Below are 26,096 nucleotides of genomic sequence, written 5' to 3'. Positions count from 1 at the left end.
AAAATCTCAGACCTAAATAACCCTCACCCAAGTTTCAAAATCTACTCACCTTGAGGCAGATCACTGCCACTTGGATCACAGGAATAAGGTGGAGGTGGTGGCAGTAAATTTGAAGCCTCTCCCATCTCGAGAGGAGGAGGAGGAGGAGGGGGAGGGGGAGGAGGGGGAGGGGGAGGAGGTGGTGGAGGTGGTGGTGGCAGAGAGGCAGCAGCAGCAGGAATAATAGCAGAGAGGTATGGATAAGACGGTGAAGCAATCACTAAAAAAGAAACAAAACAAATAGCAATGCACAATTAACATCTCATAAGCAGTAGCTCATTTTCTACTTCTTCTGTGTCCCTAATATGTTCAAACAACTCTAATCCTTATGATTCGACTTCAAAACAAAAACTTGGAAGGTGAATGGCTCACATGTGCTTAGACATGCCAGCTGAAAACGAGGAGTTCATTACAGGTTATTTCAGTTAAGGAAATTATTTGAAACTAAAAGAGAAAAAAGTAGAAGCTGAAGAGCCTTGACTATCAAGACTTTGAACATCAGCTAATAGGTACATAAATAAAATACTATTAAAGCAAAAGTTTTACTTTGTATTAAGCTAAGGATGTTTTCAGCCATTTGCCACTTAGCCAAATCACAAGAGGCAGAAGCTAATAAGAGACTAAATCACACAGATTACAGATTTAAGTAATCTTTGAAGGCTTCTACTTGATGGCATTGGAGGAATATAGGGAATTCTAAATCACGACAGTTCCACTTCTAAGGATGTATAGAATCTAAAACAGGCTAGATGATATATCTTATCCCTTTTAACTTCCTATACCTGTTACGACAGTTTAAAAACAATACTCATTTAGGAGTTTCACAGTTGTTCACACAAGAAATTCAAATACAATTATGTTTAAATATTAATACATTCTTCTACGATAAAGGAAACAATGCAGTTCCAACTCAGTAAAAATAAATATCTCCAAATACATATATATATATATATATATATATATATAGTATGCCAGATAAATTTGTTGAATTTTTTGACAAACGATGAATGATACAATCTTTCAAATTTAACTGAATAATTTTAAGCAACGTAGAAATTCAAGTACTAAATTTTATCATTATTTTACCTGCACTATAATTTTAACCCTAAGAAGTATAGAAAGTTTAGTTTAATTGTTCAATAAAGGCTTAAATTCAGAGTTTCAGAACACTTAGTTTAGTACAGGAACAGTCCACACAAGCTGAATTTGTTATTCTGGTAAATTTAGCAAAAGGAATTAAAGGCCAAGTATGAGAAGTAATCCGTATTGTTCTCATTTACTGACAAATGTTAACAATACACTCATTTATACTCTTTATACACTTACAAGCTAATAGTAAAAGGAGATCTGTGCCTTAGGGTTATTTAGAACTTGATAAATAACTCTTTGGGGGTGATGAAACTGTCGTCTCTTGATTGTGGCAATCAATCAAGAGACAATGATTTGACAATGACTCTATGCACTGTCAAAACTCACAGAACTGGGAACCAAAAAGAGAATTTTACTTTACCTAAATTCAACAGTAAATTTTAAAAACTTGCTCAGGTGTTTTGGAGTTTGGCCATGCATACAGAAACTTCCACTTTTATAGTTTTGGAAGAGGAATTTAATTTTTAGAACATCTCCAAATGTTCTAAAGGCTTTATGGATTTGTTTTCTATAAAATAATGGCTTCTTCAACAAAGCTCCACTCTTATTCCTTTTAAGCTAGCACTCAAATCACACCATTTTTAAAAAGGCAAATCGAGTAAGTTCAATTCGCTAGAGATAGTAGAATGTGATCATGATCACTAGGTAAAAAGCAACTACTAAACACAGAGGTAGCTAAGCCCTGACTCTGGCAAAAGCCTTGCAAACAGTTACCAAAACTCAGGATTTGATGCCTATGAGGTGACTCATATTAAAGGGCAATCACAGCATCCAGTTACCTAGCAGACAGGAAGCGACTTAAAGGAGGATGGGATGGGGTTGCCAGAGAGACACATGAATAACACAATGGGAAACAGGAGTTGTTCCATCTAGAGGACTGACAGGAATGATAAAGAGCAACTAAAAAGTAGCCATGACCTAGTAGAGTTATAGCTGAGGCTCATACGTGACTCAAAGAACAAAAAGCAAAATAAATGAAGGCAGTATACATTTTTAGAAATATCTACATAGAACACAAATCTGGCATTTAAAGAGTAAGCTTTCAATGACTGTACATAAACGAGGCATTACAATGCTCGATTCACCTGTCACTTCATTATTTTAAGCTCATACGTCTGCTGGAAGCAGACAGCTAACGCTTCCCCCTGTAATTAGTACAAAGTAGTGAAACCAGGGTCTACATTGAACTTTTCAATGAAAAATTTCTAGGGTCATTAAATAGCATATACTGCATGTTTTTGTTCCAGGCACTGAGCTAAGCAATTTTTAAATTGTAAATGAAACAGATACAGAAAAAAACCCAAATAGATTACTTTAAGGTGGATAGTGTCCACCTTAAAACTTTGCCAGCCACTGCAGAAAACTTCCATGTAGCCCATACCAATCACAACCTTCTCCCTCTCACCATAATTAACCATTATCCTGACCTTCATAGGAATCACTTCCTTCTGGTTTTAAGAGTTTTGTCACCCAAATGTGCATTCCTAGACAGTTTTTTAAAGTTGATGTCTTGATTGTCTTTTAATCTATTGGTCCTTTGTCCATCCCTGTCATTTCCTTTCAGTTTTCATTTGAAGAATCTAGGCCCTTTGACCTGTTGAGCTTCCCATGGTCTGGATTTTGCCAATTACATACTGATGGTGTGTTTCAATGTGCTCTTCTGTATTTCCTGCAAATAGGCAGCTAGATACAAGAGACTGGATTAGACTCAGGACTGATTCCTTTGACACGTCTATAGGTAATGTTTGACTGTCTTTGCAATCTTAGCAGCTACTGCTATTTAATACCCATCCATTCAGTAAGGACCACAAAATGATTATATTCTGCCACTTCTTTTTCACTGATTAGTTAGAATACATACTAATAGACAGAAACATTTCCCCTCATCTACTACTTGGTTACCAGTGGTACATTTCATATAAGAAAGGCAGGATAAATGCTTGATTCTCTCCCTTTATTTTCCAGAAAATGAACTGGTTTCCTATCATCCTCTTCAGATGATCGATTTTTAAAGTATCATTAGGAACTTTTAAGTTTGATACACTTGATATGTTCCCGTCTACTGCAATTATCATTGTTAAGGCTCAAATTGTTCCATCTTTCGCCAGTAGGAACGTCTTCAAGATGGCTCCCGAGTCCTTGTCATGACCCCAGTACTCTGATAGCTTTCTTGCTTTCTGGCATGACAAAATGATCCAAGCTCATCTTGAATATTTCCTGCCCAGAACTCTCAGCCATTTCTCCACAAAGCCGTTTGGATTTTTTTAAGTGAGAAGTGGTATTTAAAGACCACAAACTGAGTGGGAGGGATATTGTTTCTAGGCCTTTTTGGTGGACAGAGCTAGGAAAATACACATATATTTAAAGATGAAATACCTCAAGTTCATATCGATACTTCCAATTCAACTTTGAGACAATAAAAGCTTTTACTTAGCCTCTTTATTTTATCTGTATCATCTTTCTTTCATACTGAGACTCCTGATTGTAAGGACACAGGAGATAAAATTAGAATATCCCAGACTCACTTGTTTTAGCCAACATTACAGTCTCAGAATAACAATGAGTATCTACATAAAAGAACCTGATGTGATTATTGAGAGCATTAAAAAATGCTTGGTACATGGTCTCTCAATTCTCCAATTTTTAAAAATAGCTACTGTCCAAACATAAGGCTATTACACAGTATATTCTCACCCTCTCAGCCCTCATTTTGTCTTCATTCTACAGTTAACTATATATTTAACACTTACCATCAGGTCTTATGTTGATGTCTCTAATTGTCTTGGTAGTCTAAAAGTCAAAACTCACTTTCTGGTACACTGTCATCCATCCAATATAACTTTGTGATTGTAGAAACATTCTATATCTGTGCTGTTCAATACAGTAGCCGCTAGCCACATGTGGCTTTAAGCACTTGAAATGCGGTTGCTGTGACTGAGCAACTGAAGGTTTTATTTAATTGTAATTAATTAAAATTTATATTGTCATATGTGGCTAGTAGTTATCTTGCTTGACAGCATAGCTTTAGCAGATTCTTCAGGAAGGGTTCATGTGAAAAATATTCTCTGAATTCTTACATATTGCCCTTTAGGCTTGAAAATCAGTTTGGTCGGATATAAAAATCTTTGATTCACACATTCCTTCTTTATCTTAAAGGTTACTCCATTTTCTTCTAGCATGAAGCACCGCTGTCGAAGTCTGAGGATTATCATTTTATTTCTTTATATTCCATAGGCTCTTTTATCTAGATAATCAAAGGACTTTTTCTTTAAAGTTCAGTCATTTTACTAGAATATCCTGGAGTCCGTGGTTCTGGGTCAATATTCCCAGGTATGCAGAGTGCTGTTTCAGCATGTAGTTTTAAATCCTTTTTAAATTCAGGGAAGTTTTCTGAATTTATAGTTTTTAGTATTTGTTCTTTTCCCTTGATTTGGTTTTCTTCTTCAGGGACTTCTATCAGCGCTTGATCTCCTTTGCCTTATTTAATATGCCACTTTTGAATCTGTACCCTCATTTTCTTCATTTTAGATTCTCCCCTTTCTTACATCTTTCTCATAAAGCATTATCTGTTTATATATTCGGTCATGTTCTTTGTAGTTTAGTCTTCATTACTGAAATGACTTTCTTCCATTTCTAATGCTTTCTAGGGTTCTGTCACCTCATCTTTTTCTAATTCTGCATTTTTGTAATTATGAATTGTGTTTTATATTATTTTATTAATGTTTTTAGTGCATTCTAGTTGTTTAGTTTAGTTCTGTTTAGTGGGCATATTTCTGACATGCTTTTACTATCTACAGGAATATTCTTTTTTCTTAAAACCTCTTTGTATAGGATTTGACCTTAGTGCTTTTCTTCTGTTCATTTTTATGTGAAATTATTTCTCATGAACTTTAGAATGATGTGGAGAACAGGAAAACCTTTCTAACCTCATAAGGCTCTCGTCTATTTGTGTTTGTGTAGTGTTCAAACACACGACTGCCTTCTAGGATTCCTTGGCTCTGTTCTCCTCCTCAATTTTAGTCTGGACCTGCTCTTTTCCCTATCCTGATCAATTCTGATTCCACTTCCAGCAGTTTCTCCCCAGTGAGGAATACTATCCTAAAATGGAACCCTGGAAGCTAAGTTTTGAGAGTTCTTAGGGGCCAAATTGCTCCAAGCCCTTCAGTCCCTTTAACATGTAACCAAACACTTGCCAAGTGCTCGAGAGGTCAAATCCCTTCACAGTATTAGCTGATTCTTCCAAATTGGCTGTCCCACTTTCTAGTGAATTCTTATTAGCAATATTGGGGTTCTTCTGTGCTCAGGTACATCAGACAACATCCTCGATGCTTCTGTCTTCTTGCTCTCACATAGACCCTGATAGCATGCAGGTCCTATAACTGATGGTTTGTCCCACCTGCTTAAATTCTGGGGTTCATGGAGATAGCTTGTCACCTAGTTTAGCTATGTTATCCATGGGTTTTGGTTTTGCTATTTCCATTTTTATTTGGAGACTCAGATCGAAAAATTATACTGTTCTTGGCACCACTTTCCCAGAATTCTGCTGAGAATCTCAAATTACACTAACTCACTCGAATTCTACAACCACTTCATAAATTGGCACTATCAGTACCCCCAAGCTCATAGATAAGAAAGTTTCAATAACTTATCCAAAATTACATAGCTAACAAGTTGTAAAACCGAGATTCTGATCTAGAGCTCTTAAATTCTAGAGCCTATATTCTTCATTACAACAGTTATGGGAAAATGATTCATTATATATAAATGTATTTTATAACAAATTTTTCAGGAATTAATTCTGTGAAGTGTGAAACACCTTTACCTTAACTCCTGTATAATAAAACTTACGTCAAAGTTTGAGAAACTACTACAGGCCCTCTAAATATTCAGTGGGATAGCAAAATGATAACTATACAATAACATCAAAGCCAAATACGTGAGAAAAAAATTGAAACCCTGGTTCTCAAATCTCATGGATTTCTCAAACATAGAACATACCTTATTAAGTAGGTTAAACAAATTTAATACCGGATATTAAAGTATTCCTATCTAACTCCTAGGATTGTTTGTGCATGTTCACAAATAGGGAAAGAAGCTTCCGATGTAAGCAACCACTAATAACCTACCTGGCCTGCCTTGTGTAGGTGGAGATACAAACATAGGTTGTATAGCATTCTGTGAGGAAACTGAAGTGGTACTACCAGTTTGATTAGCTGCTGTACAGTTAGGTAAGACTGGAGCTGGAACATTATTGGCACAGGAAGCTGCAACTGCTGCAGAATTTACCATCACCTGTACATGTGAAAGAAAGTTCAGAAATCTAAGTTTCGTTTCTCAAACAATATTAGTCTCTTATCTGATCGCAAATTTCAGGAAATGGTATTTTGATAATTAAAACACTGAGAAGTCAATCTTTATGTAAACCCTATATAGGAAGGTTAGGTTATTTCTTTTAGAAGACCCCAGATTACTTTGAGAGCTTTAATTTTTAAATTTATTATTTTTCTGAAAAGGTAATACATTAATATGATTCAAAAGTCAAGTATAAAATTGTATACCATGAAAAAGTTCCTCCAAACCCTATTCTCCATTTGACTAGTTCCCCTCTCGCCAAACAGGTAATCTCTGCATTTCCTGAATATTATTCCAGAGATTTATTACATTTATTTTTACAAGCAGATACATTTCCCCACACAAACACATATTTTTAACAGAAAGGTGTTTTTTTTTTTAAAAAAAAAAACTCCATGAAATTGCAATTTCTTCTTCTGATTGGGCAACGGCACCCAATACAGGGCTGTGCACAGAGAGATGTTCAATAAATGCTAACAGACTCTTCTTCTTGAACACACTGTCCTCAGTGGCAGTCTCCATTTCCTTATAACCCACTGCAGTGTAGTTGCTACCTGCTTTACTCCTCAGAAACTGCACTCAGTCACCAGTGGTTTCTATGGCAATAAATCCCAGTAGACTCCTGTTAGTCCTTATGTTGCCTGACCTCCTGGCAGTAAGTGACACTTGACTGCTCCTTGAAACAATTTCTTCCTGGGGCTTCCATAATACTACATTCTCCTGCTTCTCCTTCCTCCTTGGCTGTTCCTTCCTTCTCTACCCATTTTCTAAAATTTGGTGATCCACAGGCTCTGTTCTAGACGTTCTTCTCAATCTCTTCCTTTTCCTAGGATGATCTTATTCACTCCTATGGTTTCAGGTACCTTTTTAAGACCAACTCCCCATTCTACAGGGGAGTTTTACATTTAAGTTTCAGAAAATGACAGAGATTTGACAGGTAATTTATATTAACTCATTATATAAGAGTTTCAGAGTAGATTGACTATGAGTAGTCTAAAGCCAGAATACAGAACAGTGTCTGGAACACAGTAGATGCCCAATCAATTTGTTGAACAAATTTACTAATTACTGTGCCAGGCACCACAAGGTACAATAATACTTAAGATGGGAACATAAGCAGCTTCTTTTAAGTATAATGAAGGGCAAAGAGAACAGAAAGAAAAAAAATCATTTTCCTGTTAAGACCATTGCAACTGACTACTTGATAACACTATGAAGATTACCTTCTGGGGGTAGTTGTATGAGGTAACTGTGTCCTGAGGAGACATAGAATATGGTCTTCTGTCCTGAAGAGACTTTAATGAGAACAGAAATATTAATAAGGTGAAATAAAGAAACCAAGCAACATATCGATAAAAGACCTGATTTCAACATCTCCTAAAATTACATGAAAGTGATCTGTCCTGAAAGTATTCAAATTTGGAAGTGACCACTAAGATAACACTCCAAAAAGTATCATCACTCCAGTGCCTGATTTAGGTGACTGCTCTATTTCCTATCGACAGAGATCCTGATGACATCCAACTCTAGTCCCAATGCAGAAACTAAAATGTAACAGAGGATTGTAATCTAAACACTTTCTCAGTAGCCTTTCTTGCCTTAAAAGCTTCAAAATCAGTACAATCAACAATAGTTTGCTAAAAGAAAATATTCCATCTGAAGATGTAGTTTGGGACAAGGGTGGATAACTGTTGTTTAGCTGCATCCTTTCTAAGCAAGATGTAGTATATAACCCAAACACCATTCCCCTCTGGTTCAAGTCCCTGTCTTTGTAAAGTAAAAATGATAAAAGGCTCAGGGTTATGCGTGCCAGATTGTCATGACAGCATAAAAAAAAACTAGCAGCAGAAATTAGAAATATTGGTAAGAACGCAGAGGGAATCAGGGGAAGTAATCACAGGAAACAAGAGGAACCACTCTGTGACAAAGATGAACTCCACATGGACCTAAGATTGCAGCATGTTTCTAAAGTTTGTGTTCAAGTACAGACATACCTCGGAGACACTGCAGGTTTGGCTCCAACCACCGCAATAAAGTGAATATTGCAATAAAGCGGGTCACATGAATCTTTGGGTTTCCCAAGTGCATATAAAAGTTAGGTTTACACTATACTGTAGTCTATTAAGCGTGTAATAGCATTATGTCTAAAAAACAACATATATACCTTAATAAAAAATACTTTATTGTTGGGGCTGGCCCCGTGGCCGAGTGGTTGAGTTCGCGCGCTCCGCTGCAGGCGGCCCAGTGTTTCGTTGGTTCGAATCCTGGGTGCGGACATGGCACTGCTCATCAAACCACGCTGAGGCAGCGTCCCACATGCCACAACTAGAAGAACCCACAATGAAGAATATACAACTATGTACTGGGGGGCTTTGGGGAGAAAAAGGAAAAAAAAAATAAAAAAAAAATCTTAAAAAAAAAACAAAAAACAAAAAACAAAAAAACTTTATTGCTAAAAAATGCTAACCATCATTTGAGCCTTCAGTGAGTTGTAATCCTTTTGCTGGCGAAGGGTCTTGTAAAAAACGCATTGTCGGTGAAGCACAATAAAACAAGGGATGCCTGTATAGCCAAGGCACCTGCCAAAAGGTAAACTTTAGCCCTGGTTCAGGAAGCCCAGTGTGAACACTAAATAATTTTAAAGAAGGATTTAGTTGAGAGTTGGACAAGGAAATAAGAAGAAAGAATTAATGTTCATGATTTCTTAGAAGGCTCTGTGCCTAGAAATCTTTAAGTCCTGCACTGATTCTCTCCCTTTAGAATGCCGTCAAAAAGTTACTTAGAAACTTGCTATGGATTTGGTGACTAAGAGTGGGAGGGGAGCCCATCATGAAGAGATTGAAAGCTATATTGGGGATGTATGATAAAATAAGTTCAGGACAAAAAGGAACATGTAACAAGTGAAATTAAAGGGACAGAAAGAAATCAAGCGTGTACTCCTGTCATCCCTGAAGGTGAGATTTTTACTGGCTTTTTCACCTGCGTGGCTGTATCAAGAGATGGTATAAAAAGCATGTGATATGAGAACAGTAATGGCAGAGTGAGGGGAAAAATTATTTCTCCAGAAGGGGCAAAGGAAGGGAAGGAGAAATAAAGGAAATTACATATCATAGTTTTCTTCACCTTAGTAAGACGTATTGCCTAAACAGTAAAAACAAAAATTTAGTACATGAACCTACCAAAGTTAAGATTAATCATAGAGACTAGACGTTGGTCATTCAAGCTCTTCACGAATATTCCCGTTCTCCTTGTGGGTACATGGTAGGATGCTCTTCCTGGCCTCATCTAAAGTTAGGTATGGCCATGTGACTTGTTTGGCCAATGAAATATAAGCAGAAATATTAAGAGATAGTGTTCAATTTCTCTATCTTTAGCCCTGCCAAGGTGATTGTGAAAGCACACGTCCATCAGCCTGGGTCCCTGAGTGACTAGGATATACGAAGGCCTACTATCAACCTGCATTGGACATATAACATAAGCAAGAACAACTCTCCTGTGGTAAGCCACTCAGATTTTGGGGAGTTGTTATTGCAGCATAACCTAGCTTGATTAAAACTGTAATTGGTAACTAGAAGTAGGGTACTGCTGTAACAAAAATTTAACATGAGAAGATTACGAACTTGCGGCTCTTAGAGGAAGAGGTTTAGAAAACAATGTTAGTTTTGTGTTTTGATTACTGTTGGTAGAGTTTAGCAAGATATTTTAAGACAGATGAGTACAGAAGAGTAGTTTCCAGGCAGGAATGAAAAGGAATAGCGAGTCCTTGAATACAAGGACCTGTAGGATTGAAGAGACAACTGCTCCAACCCAAAACTATAAAAGATAAAATAAATGCTTTGAACAACAAAGACCAGTTAAAAGTTCAGCCTGGAGGCAAGAATCAAATCATTGTTAAAATCTGATTGCATTAAAATATCTCAAAGCAAGAGTCTAACTAAGGATATAATACTCAGTGAATCCTTGCACTTGGACAAAACAGCTCATGGAAAGGGGTCCAAAGGTATGGCTCTTCCATCAATGCCTGATAAGCTCAAGGTACTTGTGATCAACTAGAGAGAGACATAGGGATAAGAAAGAAAAGAACTACAGCAAATCTAAGTAGTATATCTAAAAAAAAGAACTGTCAGTATGGCTATTGGGACATAATAGGAATCATACAGAGAAGCAGCATAATAAAATAATCACACGGCCGAACAAACCATGAGCAAAACTAAAACCATCTGCCTGAGATAAAACATCCTTGGCCTCCCAATTTTCTATGAGTAAGAAGCAGCCTGAGAAAAGCTCCTCAGTTGCCAAGAAGGATTATTCCTCAATGCCTACTTCAAATATGGCCAAAGGGCGGGCAGGCTGGCCTTGGAGTAACCAAGAGCCCCAGAAAAAAATGAACCAGGGAAATACTCTAGGGAACAGTCCCCATGCATATGGTAGGGGCCCTCACGACGTCCATCATGACGTCAGTATTGTTATAGGCTAGTACCTGTGTTTCTCCCATTTTCTCCCTTTATGAGTGGGAATTTTTACTGCAATTTTTCAGTACCTGCTACATCATTGTAAATTGGGTGTGCAGGGGGTAAATAACTTTAGATCTTTGGTTTTAGGCCTCCAGATCAAGAGGAGCCACCTCTGTACCCAAGAAAGAATACATTTCCCTGAAACCTTGGGCTCTGAGTTTAATTACACTGAATGGCACTTTTGGGTTGCCTCACTTGAGGTGGAAGCAAGTATTTTGACTGTGGGAGGGAGTTTGAGTTGAATATTACAGTCCTTACTGCCGTTAAAATATTTCCAACTTTTTGACTTCCAGGCACAGAGAAGTTAGATTTGTCAGTGGAACATGCTCTGACCAATGAAAAAGAAAATGATGTGTTATCTCCAGGTGGAAGCTGTTAGAGCCACTGCACCATTCCACTACCTTTCGTTTCCTGCTTTGGCAATCATGAATGCAACTTCCATCAGCCTGAGTCCCTGAGCAGAGCCCTCCTATAAACCTCCAACGGACACGTAGCATAACCAAGAAGCAAACTCTTATTATATGAAGTAACTGAGATTTATGGCCCATTCTTACTGATAGGAAAATCATAACAAAATCCTCTAAAAATAAATCACCGCCGACGTTTGAATTTTCTCTTGTATCAACACATTAGGAATATCTCTAAATAGATTAGTTTCAGAAAAGGGGCTTGATCTTGGATGAGTTACTTAATTTCTGGTTCTCAATTTTTTCATCTAGAAAATGGAACGAAGATACCCTAATGACCTCATAGGATTGTTTTCATTTAAATGTATGTATATGTATAGCTCATAGGACAGTGCCCTAGTACATAGGAGCTATAAGTGATTGCCATTATTATTAAATACTTACCAAGTTTGCTGTCGATTCAGTTGTGCTGTGAACTCCTGAAGTTTCATAATCTGGTTCTAGAGGATATAGACAACGTAAAGTAAAAAGCATTATTTTACAATTTAAAATTTTATAAACACTGATGAATGTCAGATTATATCTAGATCTCACTGACCTGAAGGATAAATATATTCTTCATGATATCCTCCTAGAAAAAAAAGAGAAGTGTGTTTATGTAGGGCTTTTCAGCTCAGCAGAGCCAGATGGCCAGCACCTGCTTTTTCCTCAAGTTTTATGAATATATGTTCAAAACGAAAATGTATACATCCTTGAAACAAGTGATTTGAACTTTCATACTAGTCAACAAATACTGAAGCCAGAGACTGACTGTAAACACTACAAATTTCTCCTCCGAAAATTTCTTTAGTTCTTAGAGTTCAAGCTGAGGGGAAAAATCCAGCTGTATCCAGCTTTTCCAGTCAGACAGTAGGATATGGTGATTAAATACAAAGGCTCTGGGGTTAGGTCTGTCTAGATTTGAATCCTGATTAACTACATCACTTTAGGCAGGTTACTTAGTCTTTTTGTCTCAATTTCTTCACTGTAAAACAGGGATAACAGTACCTAGCTCATAGCAGGGTGAAAAGAACATAGCATGGTGCTTGACATGTAGTAAATGGTGACTATAATCTGAGTATAACTCACAGTTTGCTTAAGTGGACCTTAAAAGGATATGTCATGCCTCATCCGTTTTTCAGCCTATTTCAGGTGAATAATACATTTAAAATCGGTTTGTCCTCAGAGGATGGCTCAGTAGACTTAAATATTTTGCTTTAAGACTGCTATACCATCGAAATGCAGAGAAAGTCAATCTTCAATTGGACAGTTTTCCACGAAAACCCTACAGGTCAAAACTGGATTTGATTCCTAAACACATCACTTATCAAACACGCATGCATGCAAACTCCTCCAGACAGCAGGATTTAACATGAGAACAAAGATTTGATTACTTCAAATATGCCACTACAGATGAGCAGTATATCTGAAGGTTCCCACTATACTAAAGGGAAAAAACAAAAAAGTTATGCTTGAGTAAAAGAGCAGAGTATGCATCCTTAAGCACATGCATGTACAAAGTCTTCACAGATTATTCACGTGCTAGATTTTTTATCCTCATTAAATTCCTAGAAATATCTATTTTCTCCTACATAAGTAGCAGAAAGAAGAATATCACAAGAAAATAAGGAAATTGACTGGTAAGTCAAGTCATTCAGGCTGCCTCACACCTCCTTAATTCCTCCACAATTGTTTCAGTAGGCATATATCATTTTACAGTAAAACGGTAAAAACAAGCACACTGCGTGGTGAGAGGCAACAGAACAACTAAGGGCATATACGTAGGCTTTAGAATCAGACAAACCCAAATTCAAAATTGATCTCTGCCAGTCACAAAGGACCACGTATTTCATGATTCCATTTATATGTAATGTCCAGAATAATAAGCAAATCCATTAAGACAGAAAGCAAACTGGTGGTTGCCTAGGACTCTGGGGGCAGTTGGGGGGAAAGTGGGGAGTGGCTGCTAACGGGTACAGGGTTTCTTTTTGGGGTGATAAAAATGTTCTAAAATTGATTGTGGTGATGGTTATGCAACTGTGTGACTACACTAAAAACAATTTAAACAGGTGAATTGTACGTATGTAAAGTACATCTCAATAAAGCTGTTATAAAAAAATTTAAATCTCTGCCACTTACCAATGGTATAACTTTGGCTTTGTCATTTACCCTTTGAACTTCAATTTCCTAACATATAAAATAAGGATACCACATTCCTCAGAAGGATACAGTAAGTATTATATTAAATTACAAATATAATTACCTAGTACAGTGGATGGCCAATAAGTTTCAATGAATAGTAATGTTTACAGATTAAGTAGACTTCTTCGGGTGAAAAAGTTATTTCATAGCAGTCTCGTAAAAGGATAGCTACTCACATGAACAGCCTAAGGAGTTATAAAAAATGGTGAGAACAATTATGAATAGTGCCTTACTAATAAAGAATAGATGTTTTCCATAGTGAAATTCATTTGATTTCTCACCAAATCAAAACTCACTCAAGAGCTATGCAGAGAGTTGAAAATAAGTTATAATAATGTAACGACCTACCAAAATAGAAGTCTGAGAAATTTCTGAGAAATACCAAGACATCTTCAAACACCTAGCAAGTTGAGACAAGAACTGATAACTCTTCCAAAATGAGCTATCCAGAACAAAGTGAGACCCCCTCAAACCAAATTTTAGGTCCACTTCACAGCCCTGATGTGCTAACGTCACAAGAATCATCTTTAAAAAAAAAATTTAACTGTAACTGACTCACCATTGTCACTCTGGCCATCACCCTCCTCTGAATTCAAAGTCTGTTTGCCTGAGCTATGTCCTCGCCTTGCAATACAGTATCTTGAAGTAGCAGGAACCATTGTAGAAGGCCCTCCATGATTCTGTACCAAAGAGACACACATATACACATGCAGTCCTCCCTATATATAGCCAGAGAAAAGCTATAAATATTTTAAATGTACTTTAGAATAAAAAAATAAGTGAAGAAATGATAACCAAGAAAATAGAAAATATTAGCCCATACTATATAGGCAAGATTATTTGTCTACCTTTACCCCCTTTCTCTAAGAACAGCTAAAAAAAGATGTTCTCTTCTCCCATCTGTAAAGCTCTAAGATGAAAACTCATATTTTCCAGAAAGGGCTTTATTTGGTAGTTTACTTAAAAAAATAAATAAAAAACTAAACAGCTTTTGGAGTAAAGTTTGACCTACTTACAGGTAAAGGTGGATAAGCAGTCTCATCCCCTTCTTCAACTTCGTAATAAGTAATGGTTTCTTCCAAGCCCCCGGGCATCTGTCCATTCTCTGGGGCAAAGCTATACTGGCACTCCTTATTCATACAATGCATCTGGCGGTGACTACGTCTAAAGGAACTTAAGTAGTTCGAAGAATGAAAAGAGGGAAAAAAATGATAAAACATGGTAGTAACCTGTTTCTAATTTCTAAATAACAATTCAAACATCTTAATGTTGACACTTTTTAAAAATTAGTCCATGTATTCGTTGCTCACCAATAAGGCCAGACTTACCCATTTTCTCTGATTTTCGACACTTAAAATTCACTTACCGAGATCTATAGGAGAAGTTATCATAGCTCTGGCAGCACCTTTTACCTGGGCCAGGGTAAAAACCAACTTTAGGGCCCACCATGTTCTGCCTATTTATAAAGCGAGATGAATCCCTAAGAATAAAAGGAAAACAGAACTCTATTCACTAGTTCTTGAGTAGTCAGTCTTTGTAATTAAATAGAATTAACATAACTTTCCAACAACATCCAAAGAGAAAGAGCTTTGCTCTTTTCACTACTGGCACTAGGCCTGTCCATTATTAATGGATACAGTGTCATATACACGGCACTCATCTTGATGGCATTCTACCACATCTTCAATTGTTCCATATTTCCCTAGACCGTGAGAATACAAATCTTCCCATAAATTCATTTGACAAAAACTTAAGTTTACACCCATTTACATTCTTTATGCTCCCTTTAGGCATAGATTACAAAAGAAATCTAAACTATTAAGATATTTCTAAATTCTACTGTAACTCTGTCCAGGAATTATTCCCAATATCTAAACAGAGATGTACCTTATCTTGAAAGTCAGTTAAGTCTTACCTGGGAATCCCATATCCCCGACCTTGTCTCTGAGATGGATGTTGAGGATGAAAATGTTCATTAGACACAACATTGCCAGCAGGCTGTGGGTAGTGTATTGGAGGGTCATGCCCATAATGCATACTGTGCTGAAGCCTGGGTGGGAGGAGGGGGTGTCCCCTGCTGTAAGCCATAGTCATATAAACCTCTTTCCCTCTAACTTTCTTGAACATCTTCTTCCGCTGCTTCACGTCCATCTCTGACACACCTTTCAGACAAAGTAGTAGCAAATAAGCTTCATAACCAAACCAAAAGATCCAGTGTCTCCCCACAACTCCCCCAAATGCCTAAAACTCTCAGCTGTTTTTCTTAGGAACTAACCAAATAAACACAGGGAGGGAATTTTTGTATTTTTTAAGGATGTACTAGATCTTCTATTTAGAAGAACAAAACCAGCAGGCAATTTCTGTATCAAGGGACATCTCAGCACTATCTTTAGTATAGGCAGCTTTGTCATCAAAACAAAGAGTCAGCCAGCCAACTACGTTACTATTATCCAGGAAATCATGCCTGTTAATATCTCTGGCTGCTTCTGTGAAGTGTTTTCACAGTTCTTTGGGAAATCTTTTCTCTTCAATTTTTAGAGTCTAAAATCCACTCTAGCTTAAGTTTACACAAAGTCCCAAAGAATCGTGGTTCTCAACCAGGGACAACTTTGCCCCTCTTCATCTTGGGGCACATTTGGCAACGTCTGGAGCCATTTTTGGTTGTCAGAACTGGAGGGAGGCTGCTATTGGCATCTAGTGGATAGAAGCCAGGGATGCTGCTAAGCACGCTACACTGCACAGGACAGCTCCCCACAATGAAGTATTATCCATCCCAAATGTCAGTAGTGACAAAGTTGAGAAACTCTACCCTAGAACAAGACTTATGTTATACCTTACAAAAAAAAAAAGAAATACAATGTAGGTAAAGTAGAAGAAGGGGAAAACAATGAAAATCATCAGCATACAAACCCATTTCTGGGACATAGCTCCCGGAAATCTTCTGGTAACCTCTTCCTTTCCGACTGGGAACTGCATTCCAGGCAGGAACTGGTGTCACTTGGGTAACTGGTTTTAAGTTAGCCAGTGGAACAACGTGCCTTAAAGTTAAAGATGCCACCATGAAGCCATTGCAACAGAGACAATTCTCATTCGATGCACATACCCCTTCCTCTCCTGCTTCAATTTCAAATGGACTTTACTTAAACCTGTTGACACTAGTTTCCCTGCTGAGGTTTCCTTTTTAGGTTAAGAAACCTTATAGAGTAGTCTATACAATTTTACAGCTGTTGGTAAGCACTATCACGTTTCAGAGCAAAGACTGTGGTAGACTAGTTTACAAGCATTTGTTGCCTCTCCTTGGAGAAGGATTATATTTTCCCAGCCCACTGACTTAGGCCTGGCTATGTAATCTACTTCGGCCAATAAAATGTGAGCAGATGCTTTAAGAACCAGGACATAGTTTGTCATGTTCTCATTTCTTCCCCTGCCTGTGATCATGGAAGCATGTGTCTAGATAAAGCGTTTGTCAGCCTGGGTCCCCTTTGCTGACTCACTATGAACATGCTAAATGAGTAATGAATAAACTTTGTTTTAAACTGCTGAGATTTTTTGGTTATTAGGGCATTTAACCAAGTTTAATAGTTTTCAAAGTGGACCAACAGCACTGGTATCAGCTGGGAACTTGTTAATAGTTTAAATTCTTGGGCCCCACCACAGACTTAATCAGAAATTTTAAGGATAGAGTTCACCAATTTGTGTTTTAACAAGCCCTCCAGGTAATTCTGGGGCATGTTAAAGTTTGAGAATGACTGGACTAGCTTATCTTGATACTGGCAGAGGCTTAGTTAACAACCCAGCTTTCCTAGTATGAAGAGTTTTCTACCAGAATTCTGTTGTACTTAATATTTCTAATAAGTTGGCTAGTGCCTAGTATTTGGAAACTTCTAGACAAAGGTTTACTGAGATTTCATACTTCAGCATATGCTTTTACAATTTGAGACAAGTCATCTTAGGCCAATACCAGATGTAACATTGGTTCTCTTACTAGCATCCTGGTAATTCTCAATTTAGTATCACAAAAAGGCATTACCAGCCAACGATCTTAGTAGTTCAACAAATTATTATATTCTTACTTTTCTGCCAATTCTTCAATGAAGACTGTTACTGAATTGTTCTCATTTCCAACTTCCTGAATATGAGCATTATAATATCTTCCACCTGACTCCAAGCGAACCTGAAAGAGGGGAAAAGATTGTCAGAATACATCTAGTCTCAAGTCTACTGGCAGATCTGGTGTCTGCCAAACAAAAATATCACTTCTCCCCAAATGGAGTTCAGTGTCTCCTTATGAACGCAGGTGACAATCAACATTGCCAGTCTGGTTCAATGGAGGTGGCACAAGCTGAAAGAGCCTTACGTTTAATTACAAAAGTTTGTAATTAAAATTTAACACAAACATTAAAAAAATACTGTAGCATTTTGTAAGTTAGTTGTGTTGAACTCGTATTAATGATTAAAACCACAATCTTGGAAAAAACAAATTACTGATTCTTTAAAGAAAACTAACCTGACACTTGTCTCCTAAATAGTACTGTCTCCCAGCATATTCCATGTAATCAGATTTCTGAAGTTCTATTAAAAGAAAATGAAAATTCAAGTTCAACTGAACTGGTTCCTTTCTTATTTTACATCATTCAATTCTGTAATTTACTTTTACCACAGTGTAATCGACAATGCCATCACTATAAGCTAAAATCTAGGGGAAAATAGTCCTAAAGGGTCATTCTATCATTCTTGATGGGTTATTTCTGTGGTCAATTTAAGGCGACCTGCTAGAATAGTTTTTGTGCTGTAAAACAAATACTAGATGGAAATTGGGAGGTTGTAATCTTAGAGTGGGTCAAACATCAATAAGGTACAATTTGAAAGTTAACATACCTCAATAAAAAAAATTTTAAACAAGAAAAAAAATAACACTGCAGCTTTTTCAAAGCAGCCTACTATTTTTAATAACTTATTGTGTTCCACAAGGTCCTAACTTCATTCTAGATTGTTAACTACACCTAGGTTCACTGAGGTTCAGGGGGTTAACTATGAAACATTAAAGGCTAACTTGAGGACAGAACGTTAAGGTCTACTTTAATCAACTTAGTTATCTAACAAGGAGAGATAAATAATTATCTATTTCAGGAGTTGGCAAACTTCCTCTGTAAAGAGTCAGATAGTAAATATTTTAAGCTTTGTGGGCCATACAGATTCTGTCACAACTACTCAACTGTTATAAAACTTTATTTATGGACACTGAAATTTGAATTTCATGTAATTTTCATTACACTGTTTACAATAGACTGTTCTTTTAATTTTTTTTCTGCCATTTAAAAATATAAAGACCATTCTTAGCTCACGAACCATACAAAAACAGGTGGCAGGTCAGATTTTGTTCACAGGCCATAGTTAGCTGACATGTGACCTATCCATTTATCAATGAAGGCAGTCTTAACACTTTAAGATGAGCTTATTTCCAGTTACTACAAGTTTCTCATACTCTTAAAGTTACCTAAAAGCTATCTCCACATAGTCTTTGCAAAGTTGAAGTCCCAGATAAACATCAGACTCTAAAAGATTCCTCCCCACTTCTAAACCTATTTGTTTCCTCCTCTGGATTTAAATCATGTACTGAGCAAGCTAAAAAGTACCAGGCTGTTTTTCATAACAGTACGCTGAAAATGTCTCTTATTAGAAATAATTTGCAAAATTATTCTCCTGGATCTGTCAGGATTCAAAAGTATCCTGTTGATATTTCGTTACCTTTTCTGCTGTCCAACCAAACATCAAATTCTACATTACGATAGATTTCTGGATCCAGGGCTTTGAGCACCTTATAGGGCAAGAGCATCTTTGATGGATTTTCTGGAGACTAAAACAAAAATAATCATGCTACAAACTCACCATCCTTAGCTTAAGTCTCCCTTCTATGAAGAAGGAAGAATTAAGGTTTTTTTCTTCCTTCTTTTTTTAAACTATGTACATAGGCCTCCCTTTCCTTATTAAAACAAGAAATAAATTTTACTGTGTATTTTAAAAATCAGGAGATTAAAGAAGCAATATGCGAATAATCTAAAAGGTTTTATATGGCAGAAGGGAAATATCGTCTAATGCAGCCAACAACTCAGGATACATCTTATATAAATCAATGCAACACAGACTAGGATTAAAGATTCAGTTAGGGCTATTTAACAAGTATCATCTTGATATACACAGAGAGGTGCAAGTGTTTCTGTACCCTAAAATCACCTGGAAAAATCTGAAAATTTTACTTCATTTTGGTCAAAATCTGTTGCAACTTCCAAAGGAATTAACTTTTTCTTCTGCTTTCCTAGAATTTCACCATAAAATTCAATACTGTTCCCAAATTACCAGCACTTGAGGCATAAATAGAGATTGTTGTATCAGTATTTGCCCTATTTAGCTAGACTCAAACTGAAGGTCTGCTTGATTTTAGGCCTATACAGATGGTAAAATTTCTCTTGTTTCTCCAACTAGGATTATTACCTATTTTCTTTGAGTATAATAGGGATAAGCATTATATTCTTTAATGACAAAAAGAAACCTTAGCATCAGAAGATGGATTACAAACTAAACATGTCTACTGGGTTTGTAATAGTACTTTTAACTTAAAAACAACAGCTTCTGAATTTCTCAAGAGTTCAGAGTTTGCTTTGGAAAAAGTCTACAATTTCATAAAAATAAAAATTCACAGAACATTAAGCACACATTTTACATTTTCAGATTAAGATTTCCACAAAAGAAACATCAACTCCTCCCCGACCCCATATAACTAGAATGGACCACCTGACCTTAACTAGTTTAAGTTATGATGCTGCAAGCCAAGACTATGGAAATTCTTTGCCCTAGAAAATCTCAAACCTTTGCTTCTTCTGTTTCTTGATTGTACCCCTCTGGTATATTTTCAACATTGCAGCAGGCATCCCACTCTTCAGTCCTAATTGAAAAGATTTACAACAAAGAGCTTTATATAAATGCAGAGGCTAAGAAAAGTCTTAAGTCTAATGACCATACTACCACCTAGTGGTAAAGTAGCTCTGTTTTAAAAATGAGGCAAATACTTTTTCATCCCAATATTTAAATTTACGCTTCTTTTTTATAAGTATGTGCTACAATATACTTAGCAGATTATCCTCTATATTTCATACCTCCGGTGGGGACACACTCTTAAGATGGTCCCCTGCCTCCTGGTGTTCACACCCTTGTGTGATTCCCCTCTCAAGTTTGCTTCTAATCAATAGACAGGATGAATATCATTACATTACCTAAGAATGTAGTGCCTGTCTTGCTGGTCGGTCTCTCTTGCTGACTATAAGGAAGGAAGCAGCCATGTTCACCAACCCCATGTGGCAAAGAGCTGAGGGTTACCTAGAGCTGACAGCCAGCAAAAAAACTGAAGTACTCAGTCCTACAGCTGCAAGAAACTGAATGCTGCCAAGAACCATGTGAGTGGGGAAGGGGACCCTTCCCTAAGTCAAAGCTCCAAGATGAGAACTCAATCCTGGCCAACAGCCTCACTGCAGTCTTGTGAGACCCTAAGCAGAAGACCCAGCTAAGCAGTGTCCAGATTCCTAACCCACATAAATTGTGAGATAAGTGTGTTGTTTTAAGCTGCTAAGTTTGTGGTAATACTCTTATGCAGCAATAGATAATATACCTTGCCTTCCTACCACTACAGTTTCCATAAGCCTGAAGTCCTCAAGACAAATAATCAGTGAAGAATGAAGTGACTTTTATCCTGATATATGGTTGCCACCCCCTGCATTCCCAAACAAGCTTAAAAAAAAAAAAACTTTTCTACCAGAAAAAAAGATTGCAAGTATTAAACATCCAAAAAATACAACTGCAAGACAAAAAGACAAGGCAACACCTGAATGGCACAGCAAGCCTATGTGAATTAAGACAAGCCCTACTTTATTATCTCAAACACAAAGTTTTTGACTAAATTTGTTCAATAACAGCTGTTTCCTCACAGGCCACAATCTATACCCCTAGTGAGTACCAAAGGCAGACATTCGAAAGCTCCTAAAACCCCCCTTAGCTTGAGAGATTCTTTTCCGTCAGTTAAATGTATGTGTCAAGTAACCACTGTGAAACTCAGTTATCACCTACAAAATGATGGTGCTGGTTCAGGATCAGTTTTTTCTCAAAGTGTGGTCCGCGGCCTACTTACATCAAAATACTTGGGTGTACTTGTTAAAAAAGTAGATTCCTGGCCCCACTCTGACCTCAAATTTTGTGAAGGTAGGCCCAAGGATCTGCCTTTCTAACAAGTACCCTAAGTAATTCATATACAACTTAAGCTTGAGACTCACAGGATTAGACAGTTCTAAAGTCTCTTCTAGCATTAAAAAAACTGATTCTAACTTGGGCCAAATCCCCAAAGCCTGAGAATCTCACAATACAACATAGCTTTTTGGTAAAAGTTCTCTTCCTCCATTAAAAAAGTGCGTGTGTGTGTGTTCTAAGTCATAAGCCTGCTAGGTCCCTTCCACTTTCAAATGATGATGCACAGAAACATGAAACTTGATAATCTTGTAGTAGAGATCCCCTTTCCCTTTATTACCTATCCTGCGGTGAACTCCTGTAGTCACTATGGGCATCCTCACTGCCAGTCACAGCATTGTTTCTGTTCTTCTTGGAACCACTTCGAAACAATTCAACAGCAGTCTTCAACTCTTCTTCACCCACAACAAAGACATCTTTATAGAGAATTTCATACAATACAGCTAAAGGAAAAAACGGCCAAAACTCCAATTGTCAAAATAAGACTTTTTTTTTAATAACAATGAGAAAATAGCCATAACCCATTGTACAAATTGAGTAGGTACCAATAAGGATTTACAAGAGCTATTTATCATGCGTCCCTCAATTTAAAGACTGGCAACAAATCATCTGAAAACACACCAAAACATTTATAAAGCCTTCACATACCCTGACAAACAGCTGCACTTGACTGAAATTGTTTTGAGTACACTGAATCATAATGACCATTATTTGAATAGCAGAGTACAATCTGAAAAGAAAAATACACAAAACAATTAAGTGAATGTTATACATATTACAACCATGAAATACTTGAAATTAAGTTGCTAATCAGAAACTGATAAACTAAATGAATTTGCTCTTTTTAAATAAGTGATTTTTAATTTTATGTATAAGTGATGTGATACAGTATTTGTCTATCTCCATCTGCTTTATTTCACTTATCATTAATGTGTCAATTATAGCTCAATAAAACTAGAGAAACATCAGTTTCTAAAATCTAAATATAGATAAATGCAAGCTGTACCTCAGAAAGAGATTTTCTTGACAGTGACTTTTAAATGCCAAGATTGAAGTCACTACTAAGGCTATACTGTGAACCTTACATTCCTGTTAATATACCAAGCAAGTACTGATTTACAAGTTTGCAACAGATGAGAACTTTACAAACTGAGTGAGTGAATAGAAAGCCTAAGAGAAGTCAAAAGTTACCCAGCTTAACTTCTAAAAATGACTAGAAATTAGGTCAAATTCCCGAAACTCAGACTGTGGGGTGAGGGACTTCATTCAATTTATTCAAAATGTTATCCACTGTACTGAATGGCAATATATGAATACACTATATACGAGCAATACTGCTAAAGAGACTTCCTTAATGAATTAAGGCACTGAGATGGCTACAAAACGAGTTAACTAGCTGATTCCTTCAATCTCTAGTTTTTTCAACCAATAATTCAAAGGCCATGCTTACTACCGAAGTTATTCCAGTAAAAATGCTCCCTGGCTCCATGTAAGGAAATCTGTTTACATAACTGCTCCAAAACCTTTTTAAACTTTTGTTCAAAAACCTGTCTTATGTAAGGGATATAATCCCTAGTGATTAAGTCTATTTCACTTTGAAGCCATCTCTGGTATCAGCAACTGAGGTACCAAAGATGACTCTCTATGATCTATGGGAGGATGTCGCCAGCAAGCTTCCTTGGCAGAAAATTATCCTAAGCACTCTTTTTCCTATCTTCCTACACCACTATGAGCTAACTTCTCCCAATAATCAAGTAACCTGATCCCAGGTCTATTAGCCTAGCCTTTTTTTGAAATCACAATTCCCACTCCATCACTATAATCCATTTCAAAGTATTGAGGGCAAGTGTCAAGCTAAAGTAACTCACAGTAAAGTTTAAGTTATGAAGTTTCACCCACCCCCAAGGGGTATTTGCCTTTAACGGGAGTTTATTAATCCAAAAGAACAGTGAGCAGATTTTGAGCAGAGAAGCCCTTTGTACTCTGTACTAGAAGAACTGGGAACTCCAACTAAGAAAGGTTAATAACCGGAGGCAGTTGTTAAGTGAGTAAAGGAACCAGCTAACCAGAACAGATGAATGACCAAGCAGGAAAAAAAAAGAGATGACCGTACAATTTCTCTATTCAAGTGGCAAGAAGTTCCGTTTTGACTGGAAGTGGTAAAACTAGGCATGATGGCTTTTATGTTCCTGATGGTATCCCAACATAAAATCATAATTTTCTCATACATACTTATGGGTGGTGTGTTTGCTGGAGGTGGGAAGGTGGGATGTAATGGCAGTACACTAGTGAAAAAAAGAGGTAGGCCTGGATTACTAATGAGGATAGATATTTGAAAAGAACAAGTAAAAGAATGCTAGGTATAAGTCTATCTACATTAAAAAAAAATGCAAAGAGAATGATATAGAAGGATACCCACCCAATCTTAATAGTTGTTACTTTAAAGTGCATGAGATTGAAGAGCAGGAATGAGGACTTGACTTTTCACTCTATATTTCTATACTTAAGTTTCATTTTGCTTGTCATATAAGTATGTATTTCTAATCTTTCTAGATAGAGCAAATGGGCTGAGTAAAGATGGCTAGCTCCAGTAGCATCCACTTTGACACTGGATAACTATGTAAAAATGCAGAATTAAGTCAATATAGAAGGTGAAAGGTACCAAGGTGAACATTAGGCATTTATTTCTCTGAAAACTTCCTCTAAAATATATTTTATGGAAGGCTCATTAATAACGTTCACTGATTTTAACAAACTCATTTTTGAAAACCCAAAGAATTCAAATGTAAATCTTAGGAGCCTGAACCGAGATATAGTAACTAAGTTTGAGGCAAAGCAAGGTGTCACACAACACAAGTACCCTGCTGCCACCTGGCTTTCCCATACTTAAATTTCAATATGAGCAAACATACTCGTTTTATACATTCCCAAAGCAGACATATATACACTATCATGTACACGTACATACCCAATTGCTGATAAGTATTAGCTCTGTATATATGTACGGATGAGATTTATACATGATATTCTCATGGTTGCACACATTCAAAAGGTCTTACATTTTATTTTTGTACTCTTATAGTTCTCAAAAGGTGTCTTCCCTTTAATTAGCTCAATATCTTCTCTGTAAGATATACAAGACTCATTTGAAAATGGAGCTGTATAACTGTAGGAACTAAGTGGTGGGTATATGGATGGTCACTGTACAAGTCTTTTAACTTTTCTCTGTATGAAAATTTTCAAAATAAAATGTCAGGAAAAAATAAGTGAAGTGCAGGTTTAAAGAATCCTGATAGGGCTGGCCCCCTGGCTGAGTGGTTAAGTTCGCGCCCCCCACTATGGCAGCCCGGGGTTTCACTGGTTTAGATCCTGGGCGCAGACATGGCACCACTCATCAGGCCATGGTGAGGCGGTGTCCCACGTGCCACAACTAGAGGGACCCACAAGTAAAATATACAACTATGTACCAGGGGGATTTGGGGAGAAAAAGCAGAAAAAGGAAAAAAAGAAAGAAAAGAAAAAAGAAGATTGGCACCAGTTGTTAGTCCAGGTGCCAATCTTAAAAAAATAAATAAATAGGGGCTGGCCCCGTGGTCGAGTGGTTAAGTTCGTGCGCTCCACTGCAGGTGGCCCAGTGTTTCATCGGTTCGAATCCTGGGCATGCACATGGCACTGCTCATCAAACCACGATGAGGCAGCATCCCACATGCCACAACTAGAAGGACCCACAACGAAAAATATACAACTGTACTGGGGGGCTTTGGGGAGAAAAAGGAAAAAAATAAAATCTTTAAAAAATAAATGAATAAATAAATAAATAAATAGTCCTGATAAAGATCTAAATGTCTAAATCTCATCTCAGGCAATGCTGTGTACAATTGCTAAAATACAAAAGCTAACACACTCCCCTTCCTCAAACAATTCTGATTATGTCACACCTTTGTTTAAAAAAGTTTGAGTGTTTAGGGGCAATTGTACTGATGTCTGAAATTTACTCTGAAATGCATCAAAAATTAAGATAAACTGAATGGATAGATATGTAATAAAACAAGAATACTAACAGCAGACTCTACGTGGTAGGTATATGGATGCTCACTGTAAA

At 37.0% G+C, this 26,096-nt stretch overlaps 1 protein-coding gene across 7 annotated transcripts in view; it reads right to left on the bottom strand.

Moving 5' to 3' along the window:
- Positions 1-26,096, bottom strand: part of LOC103543101 (UDP-N-acetylglucosamine transferase subunit ALG13-like) — a 57,527-nt gene that overhangs the window by 10,461 nt on the left and 20,970 nt on the right. For 5 of the 7 annotated variants that reach the window (XM_070605119.1, XM_070605120.1, XM_070605121.1 and 2 more), the window contains 16 exons: positions 22,643-22,724; positions 22,275-22,437; positions 20,570-20,645; positions 19,451-19,559; positions 18,210-18,274; positions 17,776-17,876; positions 16,613-16,740; positions 15,618-15,864; positions 15,069-15,182; positions 14,719-14,875; positions 14,262-14,382; positions 12,060-12,092; positions 11,906-11,961; positions 7,764-7,835; positions 6,315-6,480; positions 50-259 (listed from right to left, as the gene is read on the bottom strand). In XM_070605119.1, coding sequence (XP_070461220.1) covers positions 50-259; positions 6,315-6,480; positions 7,764-7,835; positions 11,906-11,961; positions 12,060-12,092; positions 14,262-14,382; positions 14,719-14,875; positions 15,069-15,182; positions 15,618-15,864; positions 16,613-16,740; positions 17,776-17,876; positions 18,210-18,274; positions 19,451-19,559; positions 20,570-20,645; positions 22,275-22,437; positions 22,643-22,724 — 1,900 coding nt within the window. The remainder of the gene's footprint in view (positions 1-49; positions 260-6,314; positions 6,481-7,763; positions 7,836-11,905; positions 11,962-12,059; positions 12,093-14,261; positions 14,383-14,718; positions 14,876-15,068; positions 15,183-15,617; positions 15,865-16,612; positions 16,741-17,775; positions 17,877-18,209; positions 18,275-19,450; positions 19,560-20,569; positions 20,646-22,274; positions 22,438-22,642; positions 22,725-26,096) is intronic. The other 2 variants (XM_070605122.1, XM_070605117.1) reach the window with 1 other exon arrangement.

Source organism: Equus przewalskii, chromosome X (assembly GCF_037783145.1).
Source record: "Equus przewalskii isolate Varuska chromosome X, EquPr2, whole genome shotgun sequence".
NCBI lineage: Eukaryota > Metazoa > Chordata > Mammalia > Perissodactyla > Equidae > Equus > Equus przewalskii.
The sequence above is the reverse complement of the archived record's forward strand: the minus strand, read 5'-3'. Positions and strand labels throughout refer to the sequence as shown.